General features: G+C 41.4%; 1 protein-coding gene across 1 annotated transcript in view; it reads right to left on the reverse strand.

The window, feature by feature from the left end:
- Positions 1-25083, reverse strand: part of LOC118225819 (CD276 antigen-like) — a 74580-nt gene that overhangs the window by 46057 nt on the left and 3440 nt on the right. The window contains exons 2-3 of the mRNA XM_035414795.1: positions 20965-21049; positions 19873-20181 (exon numbers count right to left, since the gene is read on the reverse strand). Coding sequence (XP_035270686.1) covers positions 19873-20181; positions 20965-21031 — 376 coding nt within the window. The 5' untranslated portion in view covers positions 21032-21049. The remainder of the gene's footprint in view (positions 1-19872; positions 20182-20964; positions 21050-25083) is intronic.

Below are 25083 nucleotides of genomic sequence, written 5' to 3' on the forward strand. Positions count from 1 at the left end.
TACTAATGATGACCAAAATGGTCTTAACGATATAAAGATGCGGGTGATACGCAGACCACGTTTCAACAATACAGAAATTAGGTTACGGTTTAACTTTAAATCTTTGTACGATGTGGACAACTACGCAGAGTATTATGTTCATGTTTTAAACACCCTAGAACATTTAATAAACAAAGTTCACGAGCTGGCGTCCCCCGACAATGTTGTACAGTTAGAGTTGCGGGGGGATTCTCTGTCTGAGGGTGTAACTGTGCAGTTAACCGGGGATGAAATTGATTTGGATGTTTTTTTAAGCATGATTGAAAATCTGGTTCAGAGCAATTTTGAGGTGCTGTCTGATGATACTTTGGAGCTGGTGGCTCACATTATTAAAAACACTAACAGTGGTGTTGGAACCCGTCAAAAATTGTCAACGTGTCTCAAAAATCTAATAATTTGCAAGAAATTACGCCATTAAATTGTCAGCTACAATAGGAGCAATAACCTCTGTTTTGCCACTTGTTTAGCGCATCTTTTAAATCCGACATTTACAATGTGCGAGCTTGAGAGAGAGGCCGAACATTTACAGCGGTCTGTAGGTCGGAGTGTCCACTATAAGGTCAACTTTTCGGACATTGAAATGTTTGAGCGACTGTTAAGCGTCAAGTTAGTTGTGTGGAGCCATGGTGCCGCTAATGGTGTCTTTACAAAGTTTCAAACATCCTCCAGACCACACCCCAAGACGTTGTTTCGTTACCTCGACGGTGACCATTATTATGGCATAAAGCCCTTCTTGGGCAGTGCATATGTTTGCGACTATTGCTATACGCCCTTTAGTGCAAAGAAAGACCATAGCTGTCAGTACCACTGCAACGTGTGTTACAGCGCCGAATATTTTATGAACAGCGCAAGATCAATGCAGTGTAAGGATTGTTTGCACATCTGTCTGAGAGTTTTGCTACAAAGAGCATAAAGTTGTGAAACCACAGGGTGTCAGTGGCAAAATGCGCAGCTCATGCGATACTACCAAGTTTTGTCCCAAATGTTGTACAAAGTATGTTGTCAGCAGCAGTGACGGGGCCCCTAAACCACGCAGTTGTAGTCCACATCGTTGCAACACCTGCAAGGGGGCGTTGACTCCTGAGAGTAGTGTAGTAGCCCCAACCAGCGTTACGTTTTATGATTTTGAGTGTTGGCAAGACCAAGGCCAACATATAGCAAATTTCATATCCTGTATTGATTTTAATGGCGAGCATTGGGTGGCGTCTGGCAATAAATGCGTAGAGGCTTTTTATCAAAGGTATCGGACTCCAAAGTACAAGGGTTACACATTCATCGCACACAATTCAAAGGGGTAGTACGGCTACTTGCTGATGCAGTATTTAATTGACCAAGGTGTAACACTGCACCTAATTGTACAGGGCAGTAAACTCAGGTGCATTACTGACGAGGCTCTTGACTAGAGGGATGTTGACTCCCTTTGTTTTCTAACAATGAAACTGAGTGCAATGCTCTAGGTTTTGAAAATTCAAAAAAAGGCTACTTTCCCCATTTCTGGAATACAATCGGTAACCAGAATTACATTGGCCCGTACCCACCACCCTTATACTATGAGGTTGATACAATGATGGAAAAGGAGAGGGAGGAATTTATGCAGTGGTATAATAACGTGTCTGGAGGGGTGTTTGACTTTAGAAAAGAAATGGCTGAATACTGTCAGAACGACATTGTCATTTTGCGTGAAGCGTGTTTAAGGTTCCGTAGCGAGGTTTAGTGGTTAGCATATCTGAGGTCACCATGACAATGTATTCATTCAGCATGCTCTGAACCGGGGTGAGGTTAAGATGGGTGCTTATTATCTAGATGGGTATTCAGAGTCAGAAGGGGTGCGTACAGCATATGAAATAGCCGGCTGTTTTTTTCACGGGTGTCCGGAATGCTTTGACCCAAACATTGTTAACCCTCTGACAAAAATGGATTTTGGTGCAATGTATAACAAATTTCAAGAAAAAGTTGATACTCTGCGTAACACCTACAATCTGCATGTGGTTGTAATGTGGGAGCACGAATGGGTAAGACTTAACCCCTTAGCACAAGCCAAATCTTGCCAATCCTTGCCCATTTAGGGGGTACCCTATTTAAAGCTTTATAACTCCAGATGTGAACACCACAGAGACTTGCAAAATGGCTTAAATAAAGCAAGACATTTGTACAATTTACTATACTAACGCAGATTAGTTTATATTCATAATCTTGGAAGAAATAAAGTGCCACAAATGCAATTGTTTTTCATAAATAAATTTGCACTTTTTAAGTTTGCAATGAAATACTGAGAGATTGCACATATACAGGAGGTTAAACTATACATGTGCTAGATCAAAAACTTCTTGACCACAAGTTCATAAAATCTACGGGTGGATATGTAGAACTACTATAGATGTATGAAGCAAAAACTAAGCAGTGTACCCAGCGCCTCCAAATCTATCCAAAATGTCTAAATTATGCATTGCTGTAAATCACAACATTCATGTATTTCACTACAAATCAACTGTTTTGACTCAAGAAAATCACTGTTGCATAACTTTCAAGTGGGAATTACAAGCTTTCAGTCAGTACAGTGGTCTAAAATAGCGAGGGGTCCAGAAACATATCCAAAATCTCTCCAAAATTGAATAAAATGTTTTTTGTCCATTATAAAGCATATCAATGAGCCCCTTATTAAGGTTTAAGATGAAACATTGCTATCAGATTTAAAAAATAATGCAAAAATATTGTCACACAATGCGGTACAGTACCTAAATGTGTAATAATTAACTTGTGTGTATTTCTATACTCTGTACTCTCGTATGTTTTCTTGCATGGGGATGGGACAACATGAAAACAATTTTCAACCGTCCACCACGTTTTGGCAATGTTCCAACTCTCACGTCATCACTGTTGCATGCTTCACAAACTGTTACACTACCATCTAACGCTTACATTGCAGTGTAAAATATTCACATTATATAACACCACTAACCTATTTAAAGATACTCAATTTCAAAAATAACGTATATAACCGAAATATTTTGAGCAGTAATACTTACATAGCAATGATGAAATCTCATCTATGTTCAGTAGATGGAGACAGAGACAGTATTAATGATAGGGGAGACCGGGGGCAATTTTAACAATTTTTGGTTTTGATGTCATTACTCAAAAACCTCTGGAACTATTCGGATACAATTTTTATGTAGGTAACTTGTATCTGTGTTCTACTTGTTAACAGTCATCAAATGTTTTTACAAGCAATGTTAGACTCACAATATTGATTGAAACACTAGAAGTCAAATGTTACATCTGCCCCCACGTGCGGGGGCGATTGTAACAGCATATGGGGGCAATTGTAACAACACACATACTACCTTCATGTAAATACCAAGGACCACAATAAACTCCCAAGAATATTGATATAGTTAAAACAATTTTATATTCATTGAACAATTAATTTCAGTTTAATTAAAACAGTATAATCATATAATTATACAAATATAAAACCTATAACCTACAGTTATAAAAAAAAACAACAACTGGAAAACGGACAACTGACAAAATGGGAACACAATCACATGGGAGTTAAAACAAATGGAGGAACTCTAATTCTTTTCTGAAGTGAGGTTGGCAGTGGGTAGTGTAGAGGTATAAGCACTCGCCTACCACCGCAGATGGGTTCAATCCCCAGCAGCGGTACCTCCGGCTTGGTCAGATGTTCCTACGAACACAATTGGCAGTGTTCGCGGGTGGGAAGCCAGTGAGGGTATGAGTCCTGATTGTTGCATTAGCGACTCCTACTGGTTGGTTGAGGTGAGTTGCTATACTACAATTACAAAATAATAGTTGAAAAATGTTAATTTTCAGCCAATATGGCAGTATTTGACTTCTGATTCATAGACATTGAAGATTTTGACAGCATAAGAAATTGGCTTTTGGCAGGAATTTAACCTGGGTCTCCAGATTGAGAGGCAAAAGACTTAACCACTGGACTATGCCACAAAATATATAATAAATAGAGTATACATAGACATTTAAACTGAACACAAAACACTTTTCTTAAATTATTAGAAAACAAAACTATTATTTTGATGTCATTACTAAGCCGGACACCATTTTGATGGTGCCGGGGTCAATAGTAACACAGCGTTACAATTGCCCCCAGCTGTGCCACCCGTGACACAAGCTACCCTGCTGGCTAGAAACAACGAAGCTAACATTTGACAAAGATATCAAATGTTAGACAACAGAATGGTCATCAAAACTAGACAGATTTAAATTTATAGACATTAAAGGTTAAAACAGTATGAGGAAAATACTGTAGATGAAAAAAATTACTTTCATACCTCAAAAATTAGTCTTGGCAGAAAAACTTATGAAGTATGAGACATCAGTTTGTCCTTTGGCAGGCAGAGAGGGATCATCACAGACCATGTGCATAATGAGTTTCATGGTTCTGTCTCGTTTCTGATTGGTGCAATTTGAGATGTTACAATTGCCCCCGGTCTCCCCTACTGTACTATTCGCTTCTGTTTTGCTCCAGAAAACGATGTCAGCTAGGTCTATCAGCAAACATATGGCTTAGCTATGTTCAGAAGTCCTCAATAATTATAGTATTTTCCAAGAAATTACGAAATATCGTTGACCACGTTTCGTTAGGTGCAGCGTATTTTTCCGCTAACAGAGTGAATGTGTAAGTGAATGCGATGGTAAGAATATTTTCTGTTACGCTGACCTATAAAACTCTATTCAAAAAGCAGAATTAGACATTTTATACATCGTTAGAAAGCTTATACTCTCACCTACTGAATAAATTAATTGTCAATCAAGCCCGACTGTACTAAAAAGGGCGACAACGTCGTAAACAACAGGTGTGGTATTATGCACAGCTATTTTGGAAGATACCCAGGTGTGACAAATGCGCGTATATTTCCCAAACGATTCTCCAAGACAATATGACCACGCAGTCTCAAAAGGGACATCTCTACATGTAAAACCAACAGTAAGGATGTATATTTATTCAATATTTAGTCCCAGATATTGACTGTAGAATGACATGGTATCATTTAAAAAAACTTTTTCTTGTTTATTTCGTTATTCAGTGAGCAGCGTTTTCACTGCGTAATAGGCACATCTTAGGGCTATTGTCAGGTTTATCTCGTTGCTATGACGGAATGTGATTTTTTAGTGGTGAAAGAATATTTTTATGAATGCCAAGATAGACAATATTGTCCATTATGTCGAGGGTGGGGGGTGTTTTGTAGATGAGACTGCAGGGAGGGTGTGCGTGTTAAATGAACGACCAGAGCGACAATGGTGGGGCTGCGAAACTCCGTTTTCGGCATAGTTGTCATGTATCATCTAGTAATTAAACTAAAATAACACGTTTCTGTTTTTATCTCACACTTTGGTTGCAGTAGCACCGAATGTTTGAGTTTAGTAATCTCGGCACGCCGTGTGCCGACCACTAGGGGCTGTGCGCTAAGAGGTTAAGCAGGAGAGCGCGGAGGTACAGACGTTCCTACGATATCTTGATTATCTGGAACGTCTGGAACCGCGTGATGTTTGGCGGTCGAACTAATGAATTAAACCTTCATTACAAAACTCAGGAAGATGAGAAAATACATTACTTTTATTTCACCAGTCTATACCCTTTTGTGAACAAGACTAAAGTTTACCCTACAGGTCACCCCACCATCATTTTCCGTGACTTTGACCAAATTGAAGACTATTTTGGTCTGGTCAAAGCCAGGGTGCACCCCCCTAGACAGCTTTACCTACCAGTGTTACCGTACATGGTTTTGGGGAAATTAATGTTTCCACTTTGCAGGACTTGTGCGGAATCTGACCATCTGGGTCGGTGTGAACATTCTGATGAGTTGCGTTCTCTCACAGGTGTATGGTATACTGTCGAATTGGCTATGGCTGTCGAGAAAGGCTACAAAATTTAAAAAAGTTTTGAAGTTTGGCATTTTCCAGAAATGTCTGATTCTCTCTTTAATGACTAAATTAAGATGCATTTAAAGGGGAAACAAGAAGCTTCTGGGTACCCATCTTGGGTGTCTAATGACACTGACAAGGCAGAATATGTCCAAAGTTACTGGGAGAAGGAGGGCATCCGCTTAGATCCAAACAATATTTCGGTCAACAAAGCCAAAAAACAGATATCAAAACTGTTTTTAAATAGTCTTTGGGGTAAATTCGGACAGAGAACCAATCAGCTAAACACAACCTTGACCCGGGACCCCGAACAGTTCCTGCAATACATCTTTTCAAATGAGAATGATGTCTCACATTTTTCATTTCTTACAGAAGATGTGGCTCTGGTCAAGTGGAAACATGCAGAGGGTTTACCAAAACTGCCCAAATACAGCAATGTGTTCATAGCGGCATTCACCACTGCTTATGCCCGGTTCAAGCTTTCTTCCGTCATGGATAAATTGCCTGACAGGGTTCTGTACCACGATACAGATTCTGTCATTTTTGTGAGTCGGCCGGGTGACTGGGTACCTCCTCTCGGGGACTTTTTGGGGGAGCTGACAAGCGAACTGGACCCAGGTGACCTCATGTTGAATTTGTGTCGGGGGCCCCAAGACATACAGCTATAGAACACTGCTAGGTAAATCATGCATGAAAGCTAAAGGTATAACACTGCATTGTACTAACACACAGGTTGTCAGTCTTTCATCCCTCACAGATTTGGTGCGTCAACATGTACGTAATCCAAAAGCTCCAGCCCGCAAAATTGTTAGGTGTAAGAAAGGCTTCTCACTCAGCAACCGTTTAGTTTCTAAAAAATTCAGAGTCGTGTACAACAAAAGGGTCCTGCTCCCCGATTTCACAACATTACCATATGGCTTCTAAATCAGTATTTGGGGATGAGGGTTTTGACAGCCGTCTTCAACATCCGTTTTCATACATCATCTCAGGACCATCAAATTGTGGTAGAAGTGTCTTTGTGAAAATGATACTGGAAAACGCATCTCATGTTTTGTCCACCGTACCACAGAATATTGTCTGGTTTTATTCATGCTGGAAACCAATGTACGATGAATTGCTTTGTAAACTAAAGAATGTACAATTTGTAGAAGGACTTCCTGAATCTTTGACCGATGAAACGTTGCTTCCTTTACACAAAACCAATTTGATCATCGTTGACGACCTAATGGAAGCAGCCAGTGAGAGCTCAGAGGTGGAAAAAGCTTTTACCAAGTATACGCACCACAGAAATTTGAGCATTATATATTTAGTACAAAACCTTTTTTTCAGGGTAAAAAGAGTCGCACAATAAATCTTAACGCAAACTATATTGTTCTGTTCAAAAATCTTTGAGATAAAATGCAAGTTAATGTTTTAGCTCGGCAAATGTATCCTAGACATTCAAAGTTTTTCCTTGAAGCTTTTGAAGATGCGACCAGAAACCCTTACGGTTATCTTTTGCTGGACTTAAAAGCACAGACACCAGAAGAGTTTCGCCTAAGAAGTGGCTTGTACCCTCCAGAGTAGCCCGTGGCTTATGTGCTAAAGAAAAGGTAATGTCGGCACGTATTAAACGGTACTGGCTGCTTTTAAAAGCTCTATTTGAAGGCAATGCACAGCAAAGACATGCCATTTTACAGTCGGCTTCTCTGGAACTTATAAACACAAGTTGTGAAATAGCTCTCAATGTTTTACGTGGTAATATACCCCTAACGGATACTCAGCTGAAAAAATTAAGGAAACAACGATCGGGGATTAAACTACTTTCTAACCAAAAAAACTCAATCAAAAAGAAGAAGAAAGGCATTAATCAAAAGGGGGGATTCCTTTTACCTCTGCTGAGTGTTGCAGTACCCTTTCTAACAAGCTTGATAACGTGGTTAAACCATGGAGCATGCTCAAAAGATGCATCTAGTACCTCAAAAACAACTGGATATATTAAAGAATCTCACTTATACCCCAGAGCCAATCTGTCAAACTGTTGAAAATGAATCGGATCAAACCATACACAACATCTTAGCAAGGACAGATGTAGGGCCTCATGAGAAGGCAAAGCTGTACACGGCTGTTTTACAAAGATTCATAGCTCTTGTCAAGCAGGTGAAAAAGAAACAAATCAATTAACATTATCATTTTCCACTGATGGGGGTTCAGAATCTGAAGCCAAAGATGGTCAAACACCCTCTAGCGGTGTTACCGACCCCTGGGGTGGCAAACATTTACTGAGGCTTTAGCTACAATTAATATGCCTCTTTCTGTCATACCTAATCATGGTGTACGCCGCACGATAAGCTCACACAAAAAATTACCAAAGGCCTCCATAGCAAGCAGGATGCTGTTGAAAGCTCAAGAAAGAAGACACAGTCTATAAGACTATGAAATCCCAGAGCCTGTTTATTCATCCCCAGTTTTAGACCGTTCAACATGGTTAGATTTTTAACATGTTTAGCATAAATGATACGCTGTGACAAAAATTTTTAATTTTGATTAATGTTTATTTGTTTTAATAAAATTACATTAAATTTTACATTGGATATTTTGTCTCTTTACTTACAAGCATTACATTTTTTAAAGGTTTTAAAAGAGTTTACAGTCTATATACATGATAGCATATTTTTCACGCATTTATCCAGGTATATTTTATCAACATATTTTGAAACCATTGCATCATTCATTTTTAAATTATCCGGGTATAATGACATAATTCTGCTAAAAGGGATTCCTTTGGCCCTGTGGTGTAAGTAAAACACACAATGCTGGCCACACGTCACGCTGAGCGGGTCTTGCACTTGTACAGTATTGTAAATAATCCGATCGCAGTTCTTTTGCAGAAACATATTGATACTGTCTTGGAAATAACCATAGTCTGGAGGGTTTCCGTAGGAGTCAAAGAATTCACCCGTTTTATCCACACACATATACAGAGCCAGTGTTCTCCAGGTTTATTTCGGGGGTGTGTATTCACAATGTACAAAGCGGGGAAATTATGCAGTTTATTATCCGGTAGCTTGTCGCAGGCCACCACCCCTTTAAAGTCCTTTCCTGTATATAGGTTGTTACTCAAAACCGCGGCAAGTTCTCTGGGGTTCATGATTAATAATAGTCATACAACACGTTCCTCCTCTGGTTCACTTCAATGATATTGTCGAGACACGCATAAACTACCATATTTCCGGTTCTGGGTAGCACGTTTCTGACTCTCATTTCCAATCGCATGTTTCCCGTCTTGATCAGGGATAGATGCTGACTGCAGCCTTCATCAGGGGACAGATTGAAAGCATAAAGCGTGTAACCGTTTGTATATTCTTGACGATTTATTAACAAGGGCTGGTCCTTCAAATGTCTATCGGTAGCGAGGATCAGGCTATAATACTCTCGAATAGCGTTACTGTTGTGATAATCAGGTTGAAATGGCTTGGCCAGAAACTGCTGCCCATCAGCATACATTGCCACAATCTCTGCATTATAGTGTTGGAAATTAAACGGGTTCTTGTTGTAAACCCCTGTAAAGGCATCATTATCAACCAAACCTATAATGACCGTTTTTGGTAGCTGCCCCAAAAGAAAATTCTCCTGATTACAAACTTGACTACCTGCAGCTAATGAGAAAGTTTTCAAGCTGACCCGATCAATAGGATATTTTATATTAGTGGTCAATAGCGCCTGCGCATGTCCACGCATGTTCACAGCGGGGGAGATGCTGACCTTTTTTACAAATAGTGATGCCGACACCATTTTAAGCTTGTATTGATTGGCGTCTGCGGTCATTAGACAGAACTCGTCCTTACCCCGACCCATTTTAATTTTAATATCGACACCATTTATCAGCAACCTCTCCTGAAAAAACATGTCCGCGTGTATGTGTCCAAGCATTTCAAAATTTTTTCTCTCTGCGGTATATAGGGCTCTATTTTTCAGACCCTTGTTGTTTCCCCCGTGTTTGTATCCTCCATATCTCCACTGGTATCTTTATAAAAGAGGCCGGCTGTGAACTGGTTAGGCAGTGTTTCATTTCCATAATTCAGTAGACATTCCATAACAGCTCGGTAGGGGTAAGTATTGCTAGACTGACTCATCAGTCGGTCCCCCAGTGAAACATCCACTTGGGAAAAAATGGTCGCTAGGGGGTAATTAATAAGCCCGACATTGTTAGCTTGCGCGAGGTTACTACCATCTGCGCGGGTGATCTTACAGTGAAGGTATAAAAGTGTACTGTTCAAGTCAATGTAATCTTCACCATTACCAGCAATAAAGAACTCTAGAGGTCCTGTGTCTGAAATGACTGAAAGTGGGGGCACCTCCACATAGATGTTCTTCTCAATGCTTGTTTGTGTATATGGAACTGCAAAAAGATCCAGTTCCGACTTCATGCATTCCTCTGACATGTTGTGTACGTAGGCCATTAAAAAAAAAATGTATCTACTTTTCCTTGTAACCTTCTTCTTCTCTGTGTGCTTTTTCACCTTCCTCTTGCTTTTACCAACTGTGCACCGAATGCTTGACACTCTCCGTTTTTTAGACTTAGGTCTGTTTGAGACACGCCCCCCTGGAGGTCTTTTCTGTCTACGTCTGGTCATCACCATGAGCCCTGATCCGGAAGACCATCCGTGCTCAAACGACTTGTCACAACATTAGTGATCACATCCTTGGCTATGTTCTTAGCTGCTGAGGCCAAATGGGGCTTGGCTATATTGAATCCTTTCTTTAGTAGCGGTAAAGCCATTCGGAATAAGCCTCGAAAAATACTGCCAAGACCCCCACCATACATAACACTCCCACCACTAAACCCCGGCAACCCATTACCTGCTTGCGCCGTATAATAATCAACGTGTCTCTGTGGATCTATGTGCAGGCCCGACCTAGCCATCTTTTACTCGTGATAATGGTGTATCACCGGCCTGAAGTGCAGCTTTGCTATGACTTTCCCGTAACGGAAATTTACGTTCTGGTTCTGATCCGTTTTCAGTTCAGTTGTAATGTTGTCAATGTGCTTCTTGCTCATAGGTACGTAGTGTGGCTTCTCATACGAGATTGTGATGATGTTGTTGTTTGCTCCAGATATATGTACATTTCGTAGCAGTGGTACAAAGCTGTCACCAACACGTTGGTAGTCGATAACGTCCGTGTAGACGTACATTGTGTAGAGGCCAGAGCTGATATCGACAGGGTGTGATGCCACCGATTTCACGGCTGTCAAGTCGACTCCAGGTTCAAGACCGAGCATCCTAGCTAGTTTTCCTGCAGCCACCATTGTGATGTGTGGCTCGCTTACGATGTAAATTTTGTTTTTTATATGCCCGTATGCAATTTCAAGTCCTTCCAGCATGGGTACCGCATTGTGGTTCATTTCATTCAGTAGACTAGTGATACTCTTGTAATACCCGGTACTAATTGCATGAGCTCTTCTGATTTTTTAAATATGATCGTATGTATAAAAAATGTTGTCATCACCTGTTATTGAACACCAAGTATGTGGATACTGTATTTTGGCTAAGCCAACCACCCACGTCCCGTGCAGTTCAATAGGTCTGGCAAACTTGGTTGTATAGCTTGAAATTTTGTTGTCAGGGTAAATGCTCAAAGATGCATTGCTCGGGAGAGAAACGTAGAAACCTGTATCCTGCATGGTTACCTAATGCGTTTGTAGGGTCATGTAAGCTTTTTGACTCATTTATGGCCTATATGGCCTAGATGTCAACCACATGGCTTGCTGGTATCCAACTGTTGAACTTTTCAGGCCAGCCGACCCAAAACCAGCTTTTTACCCTTCTGCTTTTGTCTTTTGAACCGCCGGGTACCTCCTCGTAGCATCTTCTAAAATCACCCCAGTCACAAGCCTCGCACATGACTCCGAAACCGGTGATAGGGCTGTACTTCTCATCACCATGCAGGTTGAAAAAACTCCATTTTTGGAGCATCTCCAGCCATGTGAAAATGATAACCGCTGCAAATACCCTCCGGCATCGGCCCCCACTCACGGTGTAGAGGCCCTGCATGGACTCATGGCAAAAGGCTTCTTCTTAGGGAGCCTCGCTGTCTGCGCCCCGGTCTTCACGTCTTCAGAGGTAGGTGTCGAAATTTCAGCGGTAGACATGTTTTGTAGGCTAAGGAGCAACCAAATTTTGTATAGGTTGCACAGAGCTGATGTCCGATTCTGACATCTGTGTAGATGACCCCCATTTTATGCAAATCGTGAAGGCTGGATTTGCGTACGGAGGAGGCGTACACCCCACACGATTCTGCTTTTTTCTGTACACTTGTGCTATCAAAGATTGCGTTGGCCTGCAACGTTGCTTTGCGGGCCAAATCCCCCACATCCTGCCCCCCCCTCTTAAAGCAAACCTCCTCCTCACAAGACAAACCACTGCCTGTGCTCATCACGTGGCATAAACAAGGCACAATACATACCACAGTCTATGCTGTCACATGAAAAAACCCGTCACAGCCTACACCACACCCACAACACTTTCGCTGAGCCTATCGGTCTGATGGTGATTCCAGTCGGACTTAGACATCGGACATAGCTGCTCTTTTTGCGCTCTCTCTCGACAATTATGGACATCAATCTGAAGAAGGCTTTCCGCAGAGAAAATAACCTACGTTTTGCTCGTTTTTGTCTGTAAATATCTTCTGTCTCTAAATGTCTCTTCTGTCAGTTTTTTAAAAAGAAACTCTTTTCACACATAGCCTGATAACTTACAACTGTCACGCTTTGTCTTTGCTTTACAAACAATTCTAAGATGTAACTGTTTGCTATTTTCATTGTTTTACAATTTTAACACGCTTTGACTTTTCTTAAATTCTATTTGACACAAAAACTAATGCTCGTACACACAACGCTGTCTCCTCATCTAACAAATAAACTAATCTACTTTAAGAACCAACTACCAAACGTTTCTAACATAATTTCCACTTGTTTTAAACATTTTAACGCATGTAACCCTATTAACGCATTAATTTGCCTTTTTGGGTATTTGGTGGCAGTTGGTGTTTCAAAACAATAAAATGTTTTAAGTTGCTAAAGCATTTTTACACAAAACTACCCTTTTCAAACATGTTTAAAAAGCACAAAGATAATCACCACTTTCCCTCATGGATTATTTTACTTTTAAAAACGAACATTTCCATTAAAATAAAATATAAGCCAAATCACGCATTTGCTACGTTAAAAACCAACAAACCTAAATAAAACAATATTAAACAATGACTATAAAAAATTATAAACCACGGGGCGGGACAAGGGGCGGAGTTTCAAACCATCAAACTTTTTGACAGAAACCGCATGCCATATATATATTGTGCCTTTAAACAGCTTGGAAAAATTCCAGAAAATGATGTCATGGCTTTAGAAATTTCTGATAGGCTAATTGACATTATTTGAGTCAATTGGAGGTGTACCTGTGGATGTATTTTAAGGCCTACCTTTAAACTCATTGCCTGTTTGCTTGACATCATGGGAAAATCAAAAGAAATCAGCCAAGACCTCAGACAGAAAATTGTGGACCTCCACAAGTCTGGTTCATCCATGGGAGCAATTTCCAAACACCTGAAGGTACCACGTTTGTCTGTACAAACAATAGTACGCAAGTATAAACACCATGGGACCACGCAGCCGTCATACTGCTCAGGAAGGAGACGCGTTCTGTCTCCTAGAGATGAACGTGCTTTGGTGTGAAAAGTGCATATCAATCCCAGAACAACAGCAAAGGACCTTGTGAAGATGCTGGAGGGAACAGATAGAAAAGTATCTATATCCACAGTAAAACAAGTCCTATATCGACATAACCTGAAAGGCTGCTCAGCAAGGAAGAAGCCACTACTCCAAAACCGCCATAAAAAAGCCAGACTACAGTTTGCAACTGCACATGGGGACAAAGATTACTTACTTACTTTTTGGAGAAATGTCCTCTGGTCTGATGAAACAAAAATTGAACTGTTTGGCCATCCCGACCGTGAAGCACGGGGGTGGCAGCATCATGTTGTGGGGGTGCTTTGCTGCAGGAGGGACTGGTGCACTTCATAAAATAGATAGCATCAGGAAAATTATGTGGATATATTGAAGCAACATCTCAAGACATCAGCCAGGAAGTTAAAGCTTGGTCACAAATGGCTCTTCCAAATAGACAATGACCCAAAGCATACTTCCAAAGTTGTGGCAAAATGGCTTAAGGACAACAAAGTCAAGGTATTGGAGTGGCCATCACAAAGTCCTGACCTCAATCCAATCGAAAATTTGTGGGCAGAACTGAAAAAGCGTGTGCGAGCAAGGAGGCCTACAGACCTGACTGAGTTACACCAGTTCTGTCAGGAGGAATGGACAAAAAATCTGGCAAAGTATTGTGAGAAGCTTGTGGAAGGCTACCCCAAGCATTTGATTCAAGTTAAGCAATGAAAAGGCAATGCCGCCAAATACTAACAAAGTGTATGTAAGCTTTTGAGACCCTTAAATACAGCCATAGGTGCCAAATAACCCCCAATTAACTCCTAATTATGACAATTGGCCAATCAGAAGCTTCTAAAAAGTCATAACATCAATTTCTGGAATCTTCCAGACTGTTTAATAAGACAGTCAACTTGGTGTATATAAACTTTTGACCCACCGAAAATCTTATATAGTACATAAAACCTGAAATAAATCTGTCTCTTAGCTATTATTTTGAAATTACCTCTTATGGAAATAAAGTATATACCCTAATTGGCTTAACACAGGAAATGTATGGTGTGTTTTAATGTCTTTAGCCTAGGTGTATGAAAATGTTTGGCCTCAACTGTAGGTCATTGTTTGTTAAATAAAGCTAATTACCCATTGTTAAACTGTCATTCATGTCAATAAGAAAGAGACTGCACACAGATGGGATTCATGGGAGAGTAGCAAGGCAGAAACCACAGCACGAGAAACATCAATGCTCATTTCACATTTGCAAAAAAGCACCCCAAGCCTTTTTGGATAATGTTCTATGGACAGATTAATCAAAAGCTGAACTTTTTGGATGACATTATGTATGGTGTAAAGAAAATACAGCATTTCACAGTGATTGTCATACCAACAGTCAAACGTGGTGGTAGTGTGAAGGTGTGGGGCTGCTTTGTTGACTCTGGACCTGTATGGCTTGCCATTATTGAAGGAACCATGAATTCTGCTCTGTACAGAATGTCTGGTCCTCTGTCCGTGAGCTGAAGCTGAAGCCTAATTTGATTATGCAGCAAGACAATAATCCAAAACACAAAAGCAAGTCCACATCTGAATGGCTGAAAAGAAGCAAAATTAAGGTTTTGGAGTGGCCTAGTCCTGACTTAAACCCAACAGAGAGCCTGTGGCAAGACCTGAAACAAGCGGTCCATGCTCAAAAACCTAGCAATTTGAATTAAAGCAGATCTTCAAAGAAGTGTGAGCTAAAATCTCTGCACAGCAATGTGAGAGACTGATATCAAATTATAGTAAGTCTTTGGTTGCAGTTATTCTTGCTAATGGTGGTACAATCAGTTGTTAGGTTTAAGGGGACAATTATTTTTTCACATGGGTAATATGGGTGTTTGAAAACCTTTTTCATTAAATAAATTAAATAATAATTTAAAAAATGTGTTTTGGGTTCATTCAGGTTCCCTTTGTGTGATATAACATTTTCTCTAAAGACCTAAATCTATTCAGTATGATAAATATGCAATAATAGAGGAAATCAGGAAGGGGGCAAATACTTTTTCACTGTATATGTTTCACGAATATAGGCTACACTGCTAGTCTACTTGCTAAACGCTGTCTTGCTTCTCATTCAACACTCACATGCAGAGACACACACAACCTAGAAAGCTGTATTCCTCACTGGAATAATTGAGAACAGTGGTAATATCTGTCCAGCTCTGCTCGTTGTCATCCCTGTTGCAGTAGCTCTTGCATTAGAGTACATACAGACATTTGTTCTGCTGCCACAACTCCACCAGCCTCTCTCTCATTTCTGAAGTCCATCTAAAATTCAGAGAAGCCTACTGCTGATTTTACCACTTGTTTTATTTGACATCTTTTAGTCTATAGCCTACTGCTAGCCAACTATTCTTGTGTATGCCAAGTTAAAACTTCACAGAACCACTTTCTTTAAAAACCCAAAATTTTCCATCTTTGCAAACTGAGCTTACATTGGCTATTGCTTGTCTCAATTTTTAAAATGTTATTGTCCATCTCATGCTATATGTGAGGGTGGGGAAGTGTTGACGACCACACAACTACAGTAAATTCAAAAGGGTGTTTCTTTAACCTCTTAAGGCACAAGCCAAATTTTGCCAATCCTTGCCCATTTAGGGGGTACCCTATTTAAAGCTTTATAACTCCAGACGTGAACACCACAGAGACTTGAAAAATGGCTTAAATGAAGCAAGACATTTGTACAATTTACAATACTAACAGATTAGTTTATATTCATAATTTTGGAAGAAATAAAGTGCCACAAATGCAATTGTTTTGACAAAAAATCCAAAATAAATTTGCACTTTTTAAGTTTGCAATGAAATACTGCGAGATTGAATATATGCAGGAGGTTAAACTATACATGTGCTAGGTCAAAAACTTCTTGACCACAAGTTCATAAAATCTAAGGGTGGATATGTAGAACTACTATAGATGTATGAAGCAAAAACTAAGCAGTGTACCCAGCATCTCCAAATCTATCCAAAATGTCTAAATTATGCATTGCTGTAAATCATAACATATCCATGTATTTCACTACAAATCAACTGTTTTGACTCAAGAAAATCACTGTTGCATAATTTTCAAATGGGAATTACAAGCTTTCAGTCAGTACAGTGGTCTAAAATAGCTAGGTGTCCAGAAACATATCCAAAATCTCTCCAAAATTGAATAAAATGCTTTTTGTCCATTATAAAGCATATAAATGAGCCCCTTATGAGGGTTTAAGATGAAACATTGCTATCAGATTAAAAAAATAATGCAAAAACATTGTCACACAATGCGGTACAGTACCTAAATGTGTAATAATTAACTCGTGTGTATTTCTATACTCTGTACTCTCGTATGTTTTCTTGTATGAGGATGAGAAAACATGAAAACAATTTTCACCCGTCCACCACGTTTTGGCAATGTTCCAGCTCTGACGTCATCACTGTTGCATGCTTCACAAAAACTATTACACTTCCGTCTAACGCTTACATTACAGTGTGAAATATTTACATTATATAACACCACTAACCTATTTAAAGATACTCAATTTCAAAAATAACGTATATAACCGAAATATTTTGAGCGGTAATACTTACATAGCAATGATGAAATCTCCTCTATGTTCAGTAGATGGAGACAGAGACAGTATCAATTATATTGTTCTATTCGCTTCTGTTTTGCTCCAGAAAACGATGTCAGCTAGGTCTTTCAGCAAACATATGGCTTAGCTATGTTCAGAAGTCCTCAATAATAATAGTGTTTTCCAAGAAATTACGAAATATCCTTGAACACGTTTCGTTAGGTGCATCGTATTTGTCTGCTAACAGAGTGATTGCGTAAGTGAATGCTATGCTAAGAATATTTTCTGTTACGCTGACCTATAAAACGCTATTCCAAAAGCAGAATTAGACATGTTATACATCGTTAGAAAGCTTATACTCTCGCCTACCGAATAAATGAATTGTAAATCAAGTCAGACTGTACTAAAAAGGGCGACGACGCCGTAAACAACAGGTGTGGTGTTACGCACAGCTATTTTGGAAGATACCCAGGCGTCACAGATGCGCCTATATTTCCCAAACGGATTGTCCAAGACAATATATGACCACGCAGTCTCAAAAGGGACATCTCTACATGTAAAACCAACAGTAAGGTTTTATATTTATTCAATATTTAGTCCCAGATATTGACTGTAGAATGACATGGTCTCATTTTTAAAAACTTTTTCTCGTTTATTTCGTTATTCAGTGAGCAGCGTTTTCACTGCTGTATAGGCATATCTTAGGGCTATTGTCAGGTTTATCTTGTTGCTATGACGGAATACGATTTTTTAGTGGTGAAAGAATTTTTTTATGAATGCCAAGATAGACAATATTGTCCATTATGTCAAGGGTGGGGGGTGTTTTTTAGATGAGACTGCAGGGAGGGGGTTAAATGAACGACGGGAGCAACAATGGTGGGGCTGCGAAACTCCGTTTTCGGCATAGTTGTCATCTATCGTCTACTAATGAAACTGAAACAACGCGTTTCTGTTTTCATCTCACACTTTGGTTGCAGTAGCACCGAATGTTTGAGTTTAGTAATTTAGGCATGCGGGCGTGCCCACCACTAGGGGTTGTGCGCTAAGAGGTTAAGTTACCACCGAAATGGAAACCTCTAGGTCTCAGTAAGAGACTTGAGGAAGGGGTAATGAACAGAAAAGAATCAACACCTAAGGAAGAATATCCCAACACAAAGTAATAGTCTCAGCGGAAGAACGAACTAAGACGTAAGGAGTGAGTAGAATTTTAGTAAGACTGCAGTGCAGTTGGAAGAAAAGTAAAGAGAAGGTTTCTCGTAACGAGGAAGGCAAAAATGGCGTTTAAAGGAAAATAAAGAATGCAGCTAAGTGATTAGTAGGACCGAAATCTTACTACTAATGAAAACAAAAAGCTATATTCAAAAATCCTAAAACCTTTTTCCTTACCACACTTTTCTCTAAGAGAGCTTTTCTCTGTACTGGCTATCGTGTACGCAAGTAGACACTAAAGCGAAGAACAGATCTCCCGTGAGCGTATATAAGCTCTCTAAATCAGGTGCAAAAAATCGGTCGTAATCAAAAGCAATCACGGAGCGCCCTCAGGCGGTCCTGAAGATTACCACACTCAGTTCCCTGAAACAGCATTCAGTTTCCACAACAGGGATACCGAGAAGCTGATTAGCACGAAATGGCGTCGATAAGCACAACCCACGCATAGCAAACGGAATAAGGAACCATGACACTATAAGATTCCTGCAGAATTCTTCAGATAAAATCTAATTTTTGAAATGATTGGGGCCTCTCCGATCTGGTGCTTTCCAATTCCACGTCTGGTGGCTTCCAATTGAGTCACTGTCCTGCTCACATGACAAGATTATCCGTACCAACCAAATGACCCGATCAAGCTTCTGGTGGAGCAATTTTCTGCCCAATTGTAAAAATTTGTGTGCGACAGTTAAATCGGGCTTGGAACTGTGTAGTGTGAGCCCGACTTTACAATTGCTGGAGGTAAATTAGTCAAATGAAGTTTCTTAGTTCCAGTTGGATATCCATCCGTCCATTCATTATCTGTAACCGCTTATCCTGGGTAGGGTCGCTGGAGCCTATGCCAGCGTGCATTGAGCAAGAGGCAGGATTACACCCTGGGCAGGCCACCAATCTTTCACATCTGCATGTCTTTGGACTGTGGGAGGAAACCGGAGTACCTGGAGGAAACCCACACGGACATGGGGAAAACATGCAAACTCCACACAGAAAGGCCCAAGCCGAGATTCAAACCTATGACCTTCTTCCTGTGAAGCGGCGGTGGTACGCACAACACCACCGTACCACCTGCCCAGTTTAGATATGTAGGATCTATTTTATTTTAACCCTGTACATAATGAGATTCATTCCGATAGACTACATCCAAAAACCCTGGTCCTGGAAAACTGGAGATTATGCTGGTTTCTGTTGATCAGCTTGCTTAATTGATCAATTAAAGCAGTCAGTTACCTCACCTGATAGCTGGTGCCTTGTCTATATGGAGTTTGTTATTTTAATATGAAAACAAAAACCAGCATAGGCAACTCTGCGACTATGCGTAGCTGCATAGATTAGTAGTACAGTGAAAACTGGTCCCAGTTACACAGGAAACCATGCTGTTGACCAGTGGAAAAGCTTTGTCATAAATTTGTTAGCAGGAGCAGTGACTAACCTTTCATTTGTACACTGATGAAGACCACCCTTGCTCCCAGTGTTGTGCTGGTGTAGCAGCTGTACTGTCCCTCGTCTGAAATTTTGGTCCTTTGCAGCAGGAGTGAAGCATTTCCCTGGATGATGAGGTCTTGGAAGAGAGACGTCCGCCCTATGTAGCGACTGTCCTGGATTTGGAGCTGGTTCTGGCCATAGTAGAAGCTGTGGACATGCACTTTTTGCCTCTTCCAGTGAATGACCTCCTCCCCTGAGGGTCTAAAACTACAGGGCAGCAGGCAGTCCTCAGAGAACAGACAAGTCACCTGCAAGTCTGGAGAAGGTTGATACATAGGCAGAAGAGGTGGTCAGGGGTTCTCAAACCTTTACTCCTCAAACCCCCCTAAAATTATTGTCTTGCAGGTGATACCTCTATAAAATGGTTAATATTTCATGCTTTTGGACAACACCCACAGCAAGTTATAATTCAGTGGCTATTTAACACACTGAAACATGCACACATATAAATCCCATGTCATTATATCATCAATCTACTAAAGCTTGGTGCTATTTTATGTAAAGCTTGTTGCTATGTATTACATAAATATTAAATGAGCATTTATTTTGTTTGCAATTATAAAATATATAACTGTAGAAAAACATAAAGCAGAAACATATACAAAATGTATTCCTTAAATAGAAATGTGCTTTTACTGTTTGCTATTGTACATTTTGATAAGTGCTTTATGTTTGCTCATAAACAAAAAGTGTCTGCACATTTATCTGTAAATAGATTCAACTTCATCTCTATCCCTGCAAACCTTGTTTTTTTTAAAAACTGACATTAAACTTATGCAAATACAAATGAATGGATGAATGAAACAACTAGGAGTGAACACAGAGTGAACCTGTATAATAAGCATGCTTATGAAAATGTATGATTTTAAGGCTTACATAACTATGCTGACCACATAAATCTTTTATCACATTCAGAGAATGGGCCAGTGTGCAGGCAGTAGGCCTTAACCTCTGTTAGGAATATGGAAAATGTATCAGTATTCCAGAACCAATCTGGTAGAAACAGACAGTCTATGTATTCCACATCTACTCCACTTACCTTGACATCCAGCCAACATTAGTATCATAAAGTGGATGGTGGCAGCCAGTGCTTGGATCCTTGCCATGACTGTGAAGCTCCACTGCTGGTAAAAGTCAATAAAACATAAATGTTACTCACTCTCTGTCATTAGAGATGAAGTCTTCATATCTTGGTCTTGGTCTTGGTCTCGACCCTCAAAGTCTCAGTCTGGGTCTTAGCATACAGTATGGTCTTGGGACAAGTTCTCTCTCCGGCGTACTCAAGACAATAATCACTCCAGTAGTCTCCAGTTGTCAAACATTCTCTTAATGTAAGCAAAATGTACCTGCACATGAGTATTCTCTCCTCTTCATTTAGTTTTGACAGTCGAGGGCTTTCTGCATTTAAATTTCACTGGTTACTGCCCATGCCTGGAACTGGTACTCTGCATCAATTTCAATTCAAGATTATGATATCCAGTGTCTTGAACGTAACCACACAGGCTAACTACTGCTATATAGTAACTAACGTGTATGCCTATTTGGCTGAACCTTTGTTTTCTCCACTAAATACCGGTACACAGATATAAGGCTTCTGTAATACAGGTAATTTAGCTGGGTCATAAATCCATTTACAGGATGGACCAGGGGTCTGACATAAATTAATTGCTCAGAAGTTTCCTTGTATAACTTTGTCTGTCCTGTGGTGGTAACAAGACAAGCTATGATAATCTGACCAACTGTCATTGGGAGCAATTTGATTATTTCCATGTATTATGAACTAACATAATAGTAGACAGTTTATGCTGTCTAATTCATAAAAGGAATGTCACCACTTTGTGACACAACAAGGTGTGGTGGACTAGATCTGTCCACCTGCTGATACAGTACATCTAATCAAGTAAAGCCTATCCTACCAATGTAGTAGCAGTATATTTCACCAATGGAGATTGAGCTATTCACAGAAATACTTCACTGGAAGTAACAGTTAGAGTATATAAATCCAAAGCTGGAGGGAGGAACTTCCCTTTAGTTTCCACTTGAGGCAAGCTATCTTAAAGCAGTCCTTGCATTATGTTTTTATACCAGGACTAGATTAAGGAGATGAAGTAATGTCAGTCAGGGCATCTTATGTATTTTCATTAAATATTTCAATGAATATGCAATGTAATTATTTAGGTTTGCCACTGAATGGATCTGCTTTAGGTTGTCAGCAAGGTGAGGTTGAATTGAAATATGTTTCATTTTCCAAACCAAGCATTTTAAACTATTGACACCATTGTTTGACGTCTGGCACTCTGAATACCGAACACAGGCGCATCAACAGTTAAAACACCTCACTTATTTAATGTAAATACATTTATTATATTTAATTTGGTAATTATTATCAAAGATATGAGTTTTCAATTAAATCACCAAATTTGTTGATGGGCAGAGCAAACTGTTGGATCGACCTTTATCAAAATGTACAAATCACAACCGGATGAAAATTAAAAAATGTATTAAGTTACAACAAATACTAATGTCTGTAGGGCAGTTGTAAGCTGTTTCTCTGTAGTCCTCTCTCTGAGGGCTCAAATGCTTTATGTCTGCATAATGCCTGTGTCTGTTACTTTCAACATTCCAACAATACGTTCCACTTCCCTTCAGACACCTCATGCCAGATACTCATAATTCTAAAATGACACTGGGGGGGATTAACAACTTTCTTGCATGTAGTGGAGGCATAGTAATGAACGTTCATTCGCTGTTAGGCTGCATTCAGACCAGATCAGGCAATGTGGCACCCATGGGAGGACTTTGCCGCATTGCAGCTGCATTCAGACCAGATCAGGCAATGTGGGAAAAATGGCCGTCCTCCCATTCATTTGAATAGGGGTAGTGCGCTTAGGCTGCAGGAGTGGGCACCGCATGGGGTGCAGAAAAAAACCACAGCGGCCGTGCGAGAAGAAGTAAAACCAGAATCAACTTTTGCCATAGTGCAACCCGACGTCACGCTGCAGTGGCCAATCATGTAAGCAGAAGATACCCACGGGAAGCAGAGCCTTGTTTAAATTACCATGTAGCTGTAATATTCTTTGAGATTCTGGTTTGCCATCTTTCCAAAAATACACCTTATTCTGTTTGTAGTCTTCAGTGTCTCGTGCAACCTTGTTTAAGGTTTGGATTTTGCTAGAGCAGTCGGCTCGATAGCGTTCCAGATCTCTCTTGATTTCAGCCAGTTTCTTTTTGTCAGGAAGTTCTTTGGTCAGCTGAGTCTCTGTTAGTTTTGCCTCTTTGCGTGTCTGTTCCATTTGTTCAGTAATTTAATTTATGACAAGGGCCATCAGATCAAAGGAACACTTGTTTAGTATTTCACACCATTGTTTACAAAAGGCAGGGTTATCTAAGCCCAAGGCAGGTGCATTCTTTCGTCTGAGACCACAAGGAATAATTTTATTTCTGAGATAATCACTAAGTCACAGCATGAAGGTGTTGCCTTATTTCACGCCCTTGTAGGTTATGTAGTTTTTGGGGGAGCGCATCAATGTCTCTGAGGTCTGGAGCTTTCACCTCATCAAAAATGGAATCCTTCAGCATAATGCAGGTATAGTCATCCTCGCTGAATTCAAAGGTCCCACTTTGGCTTGTGAGGAGGCAGGCTTCTTCTGTCATTGTGGTAGGGTGGGCGTGGTTTTGCGTTGGCTGCAGAGAGAGAGGGGGCGGGGCGGCTCTCGGAACTCTGCGCCACGGCTGTTGGGGTTTATTAATCAGCACGGAGGGTTAATTGTGTGATTGATTGACAATGTGCTGATTACCTCAACAGTGAGCCTGGACGTTTAAAACCTGCTCGACAGAGAGAGAAGCGGGTGAACGGGAGAAGGAAGGAGAGCTGACGGGCTGTCAGCAGCGAATTGAGAAACAAACCCTTGGTTATTGTGTATTGTAACCAGAAAGCCGCGTGGCGGCCGAAAATAAAAACAAGACGCAGTCGCGTCCGGAAAGAATTAACGTGTCTGTCTCCTCTCTCAAACGAGCGGTAGCACTCGACTTGCTACAGTGGTGGCCCGTACGGGGAGTGGCAGAAAGAGAGAGAGAGAGAGAAGGTCAAAATGGACCCAAACCGGAGCGAGGCGGCGCAGCCTCTCGTAGCGCTGGCGCGGATGCTGGAGGGGATGGCCCAAATGCAGGAGAGGCAGGCGGCCGTACACGCAGAGCAGATGGAGGCTCTGCGTGCACAAGCCTCCCTCCAGACCCAGGCGCTGCGACAGCTGGCTGCCGCCGGGGAAACCAGCTCCCGGGACCCGCCGTCCCGATCCCCTCTCCGGATCCACATACCCAAGATGACAGCCGACGATGACATCCAGGCATTTGTGGAGAGTTTTGAGGTGGCAGCGGAGGCGTGCCAGTGGCCCCACGAGGAGTGGGTTGTACACCTCCTGCCCCTTTTAACTGGGGAAGCCCAACAGGCGGCGCATGGTCTGCCGCCCGGAGCCCGGGCGGATTACAAGACGGTGAAGAGGGCGATACTGGACCGACTGGGCTGCAGCCCGGAGGATTATCGGCGCCGGTTCCGGACGGCGAAACTGGGGGCGGAGGACCGTCCCTTCGCATACGCCCAAAGGCTAACCCACATGGCCCGGCGTTGGCTACAACCGGAGATCCGGTCCGCGGGGGGCGTAGTGGAGCAGGTCGTACTGGAACAGTTCCTGGAAGGGTTGCCGGAGGGAACGGCGAATTGGGTGCGCTGCCATCGCCCGACCAACTTAGAGGGGGCGGTTACCCTGGCGGAAGACCACCTCGTGCTATACCCCAGCGTCCAGCAGCAAGCACGGCCGGAACCGGCGCCCAGGAGGAGACCCCCTCCTCGTACTGGCCCCTCCCCTGTCCCCAGGGCTCTGCCCCCTCCCTTTCCTCAAACTAATCCCCCCTTTTTTTCCGATTCCCTCTCCAGGTCCAGGCTCAGTGGCGGGGGGCTCCGGCTCGCAGAGGGCGCCTCAGACGCTCGGACCGGGGTGTTGGCGGTGCGGGCAGCTGGGTCACCTGCGCCGCGATTGTCCACTTATGGAAGTGGGGCAGGTGGTCCGGGTGGTCGGGCCGCCCACTTCCGCTCCCGATCAGGAGGGAGCGTACTGCATCCCGGTAAGGGTGCAAGGGAGTGAACACCGGGCGCTGTTGG

Source organism: Anguilla anguilla, chromosome 4 (genome assembly GCF_013347855.1).
Source record: "Anguilla anguilla isolate fAngAng1 chromosome 4, fAngAng1.pri, whole genome shotgun sequence".
NCBI classification, from domain to species: domain Eukaryota; kingdom Metazoa; phylum Chordata; class Actinopteri; order Anguilliformes; family Anguillidae; genus Anguilla; species Anguilla anguilla.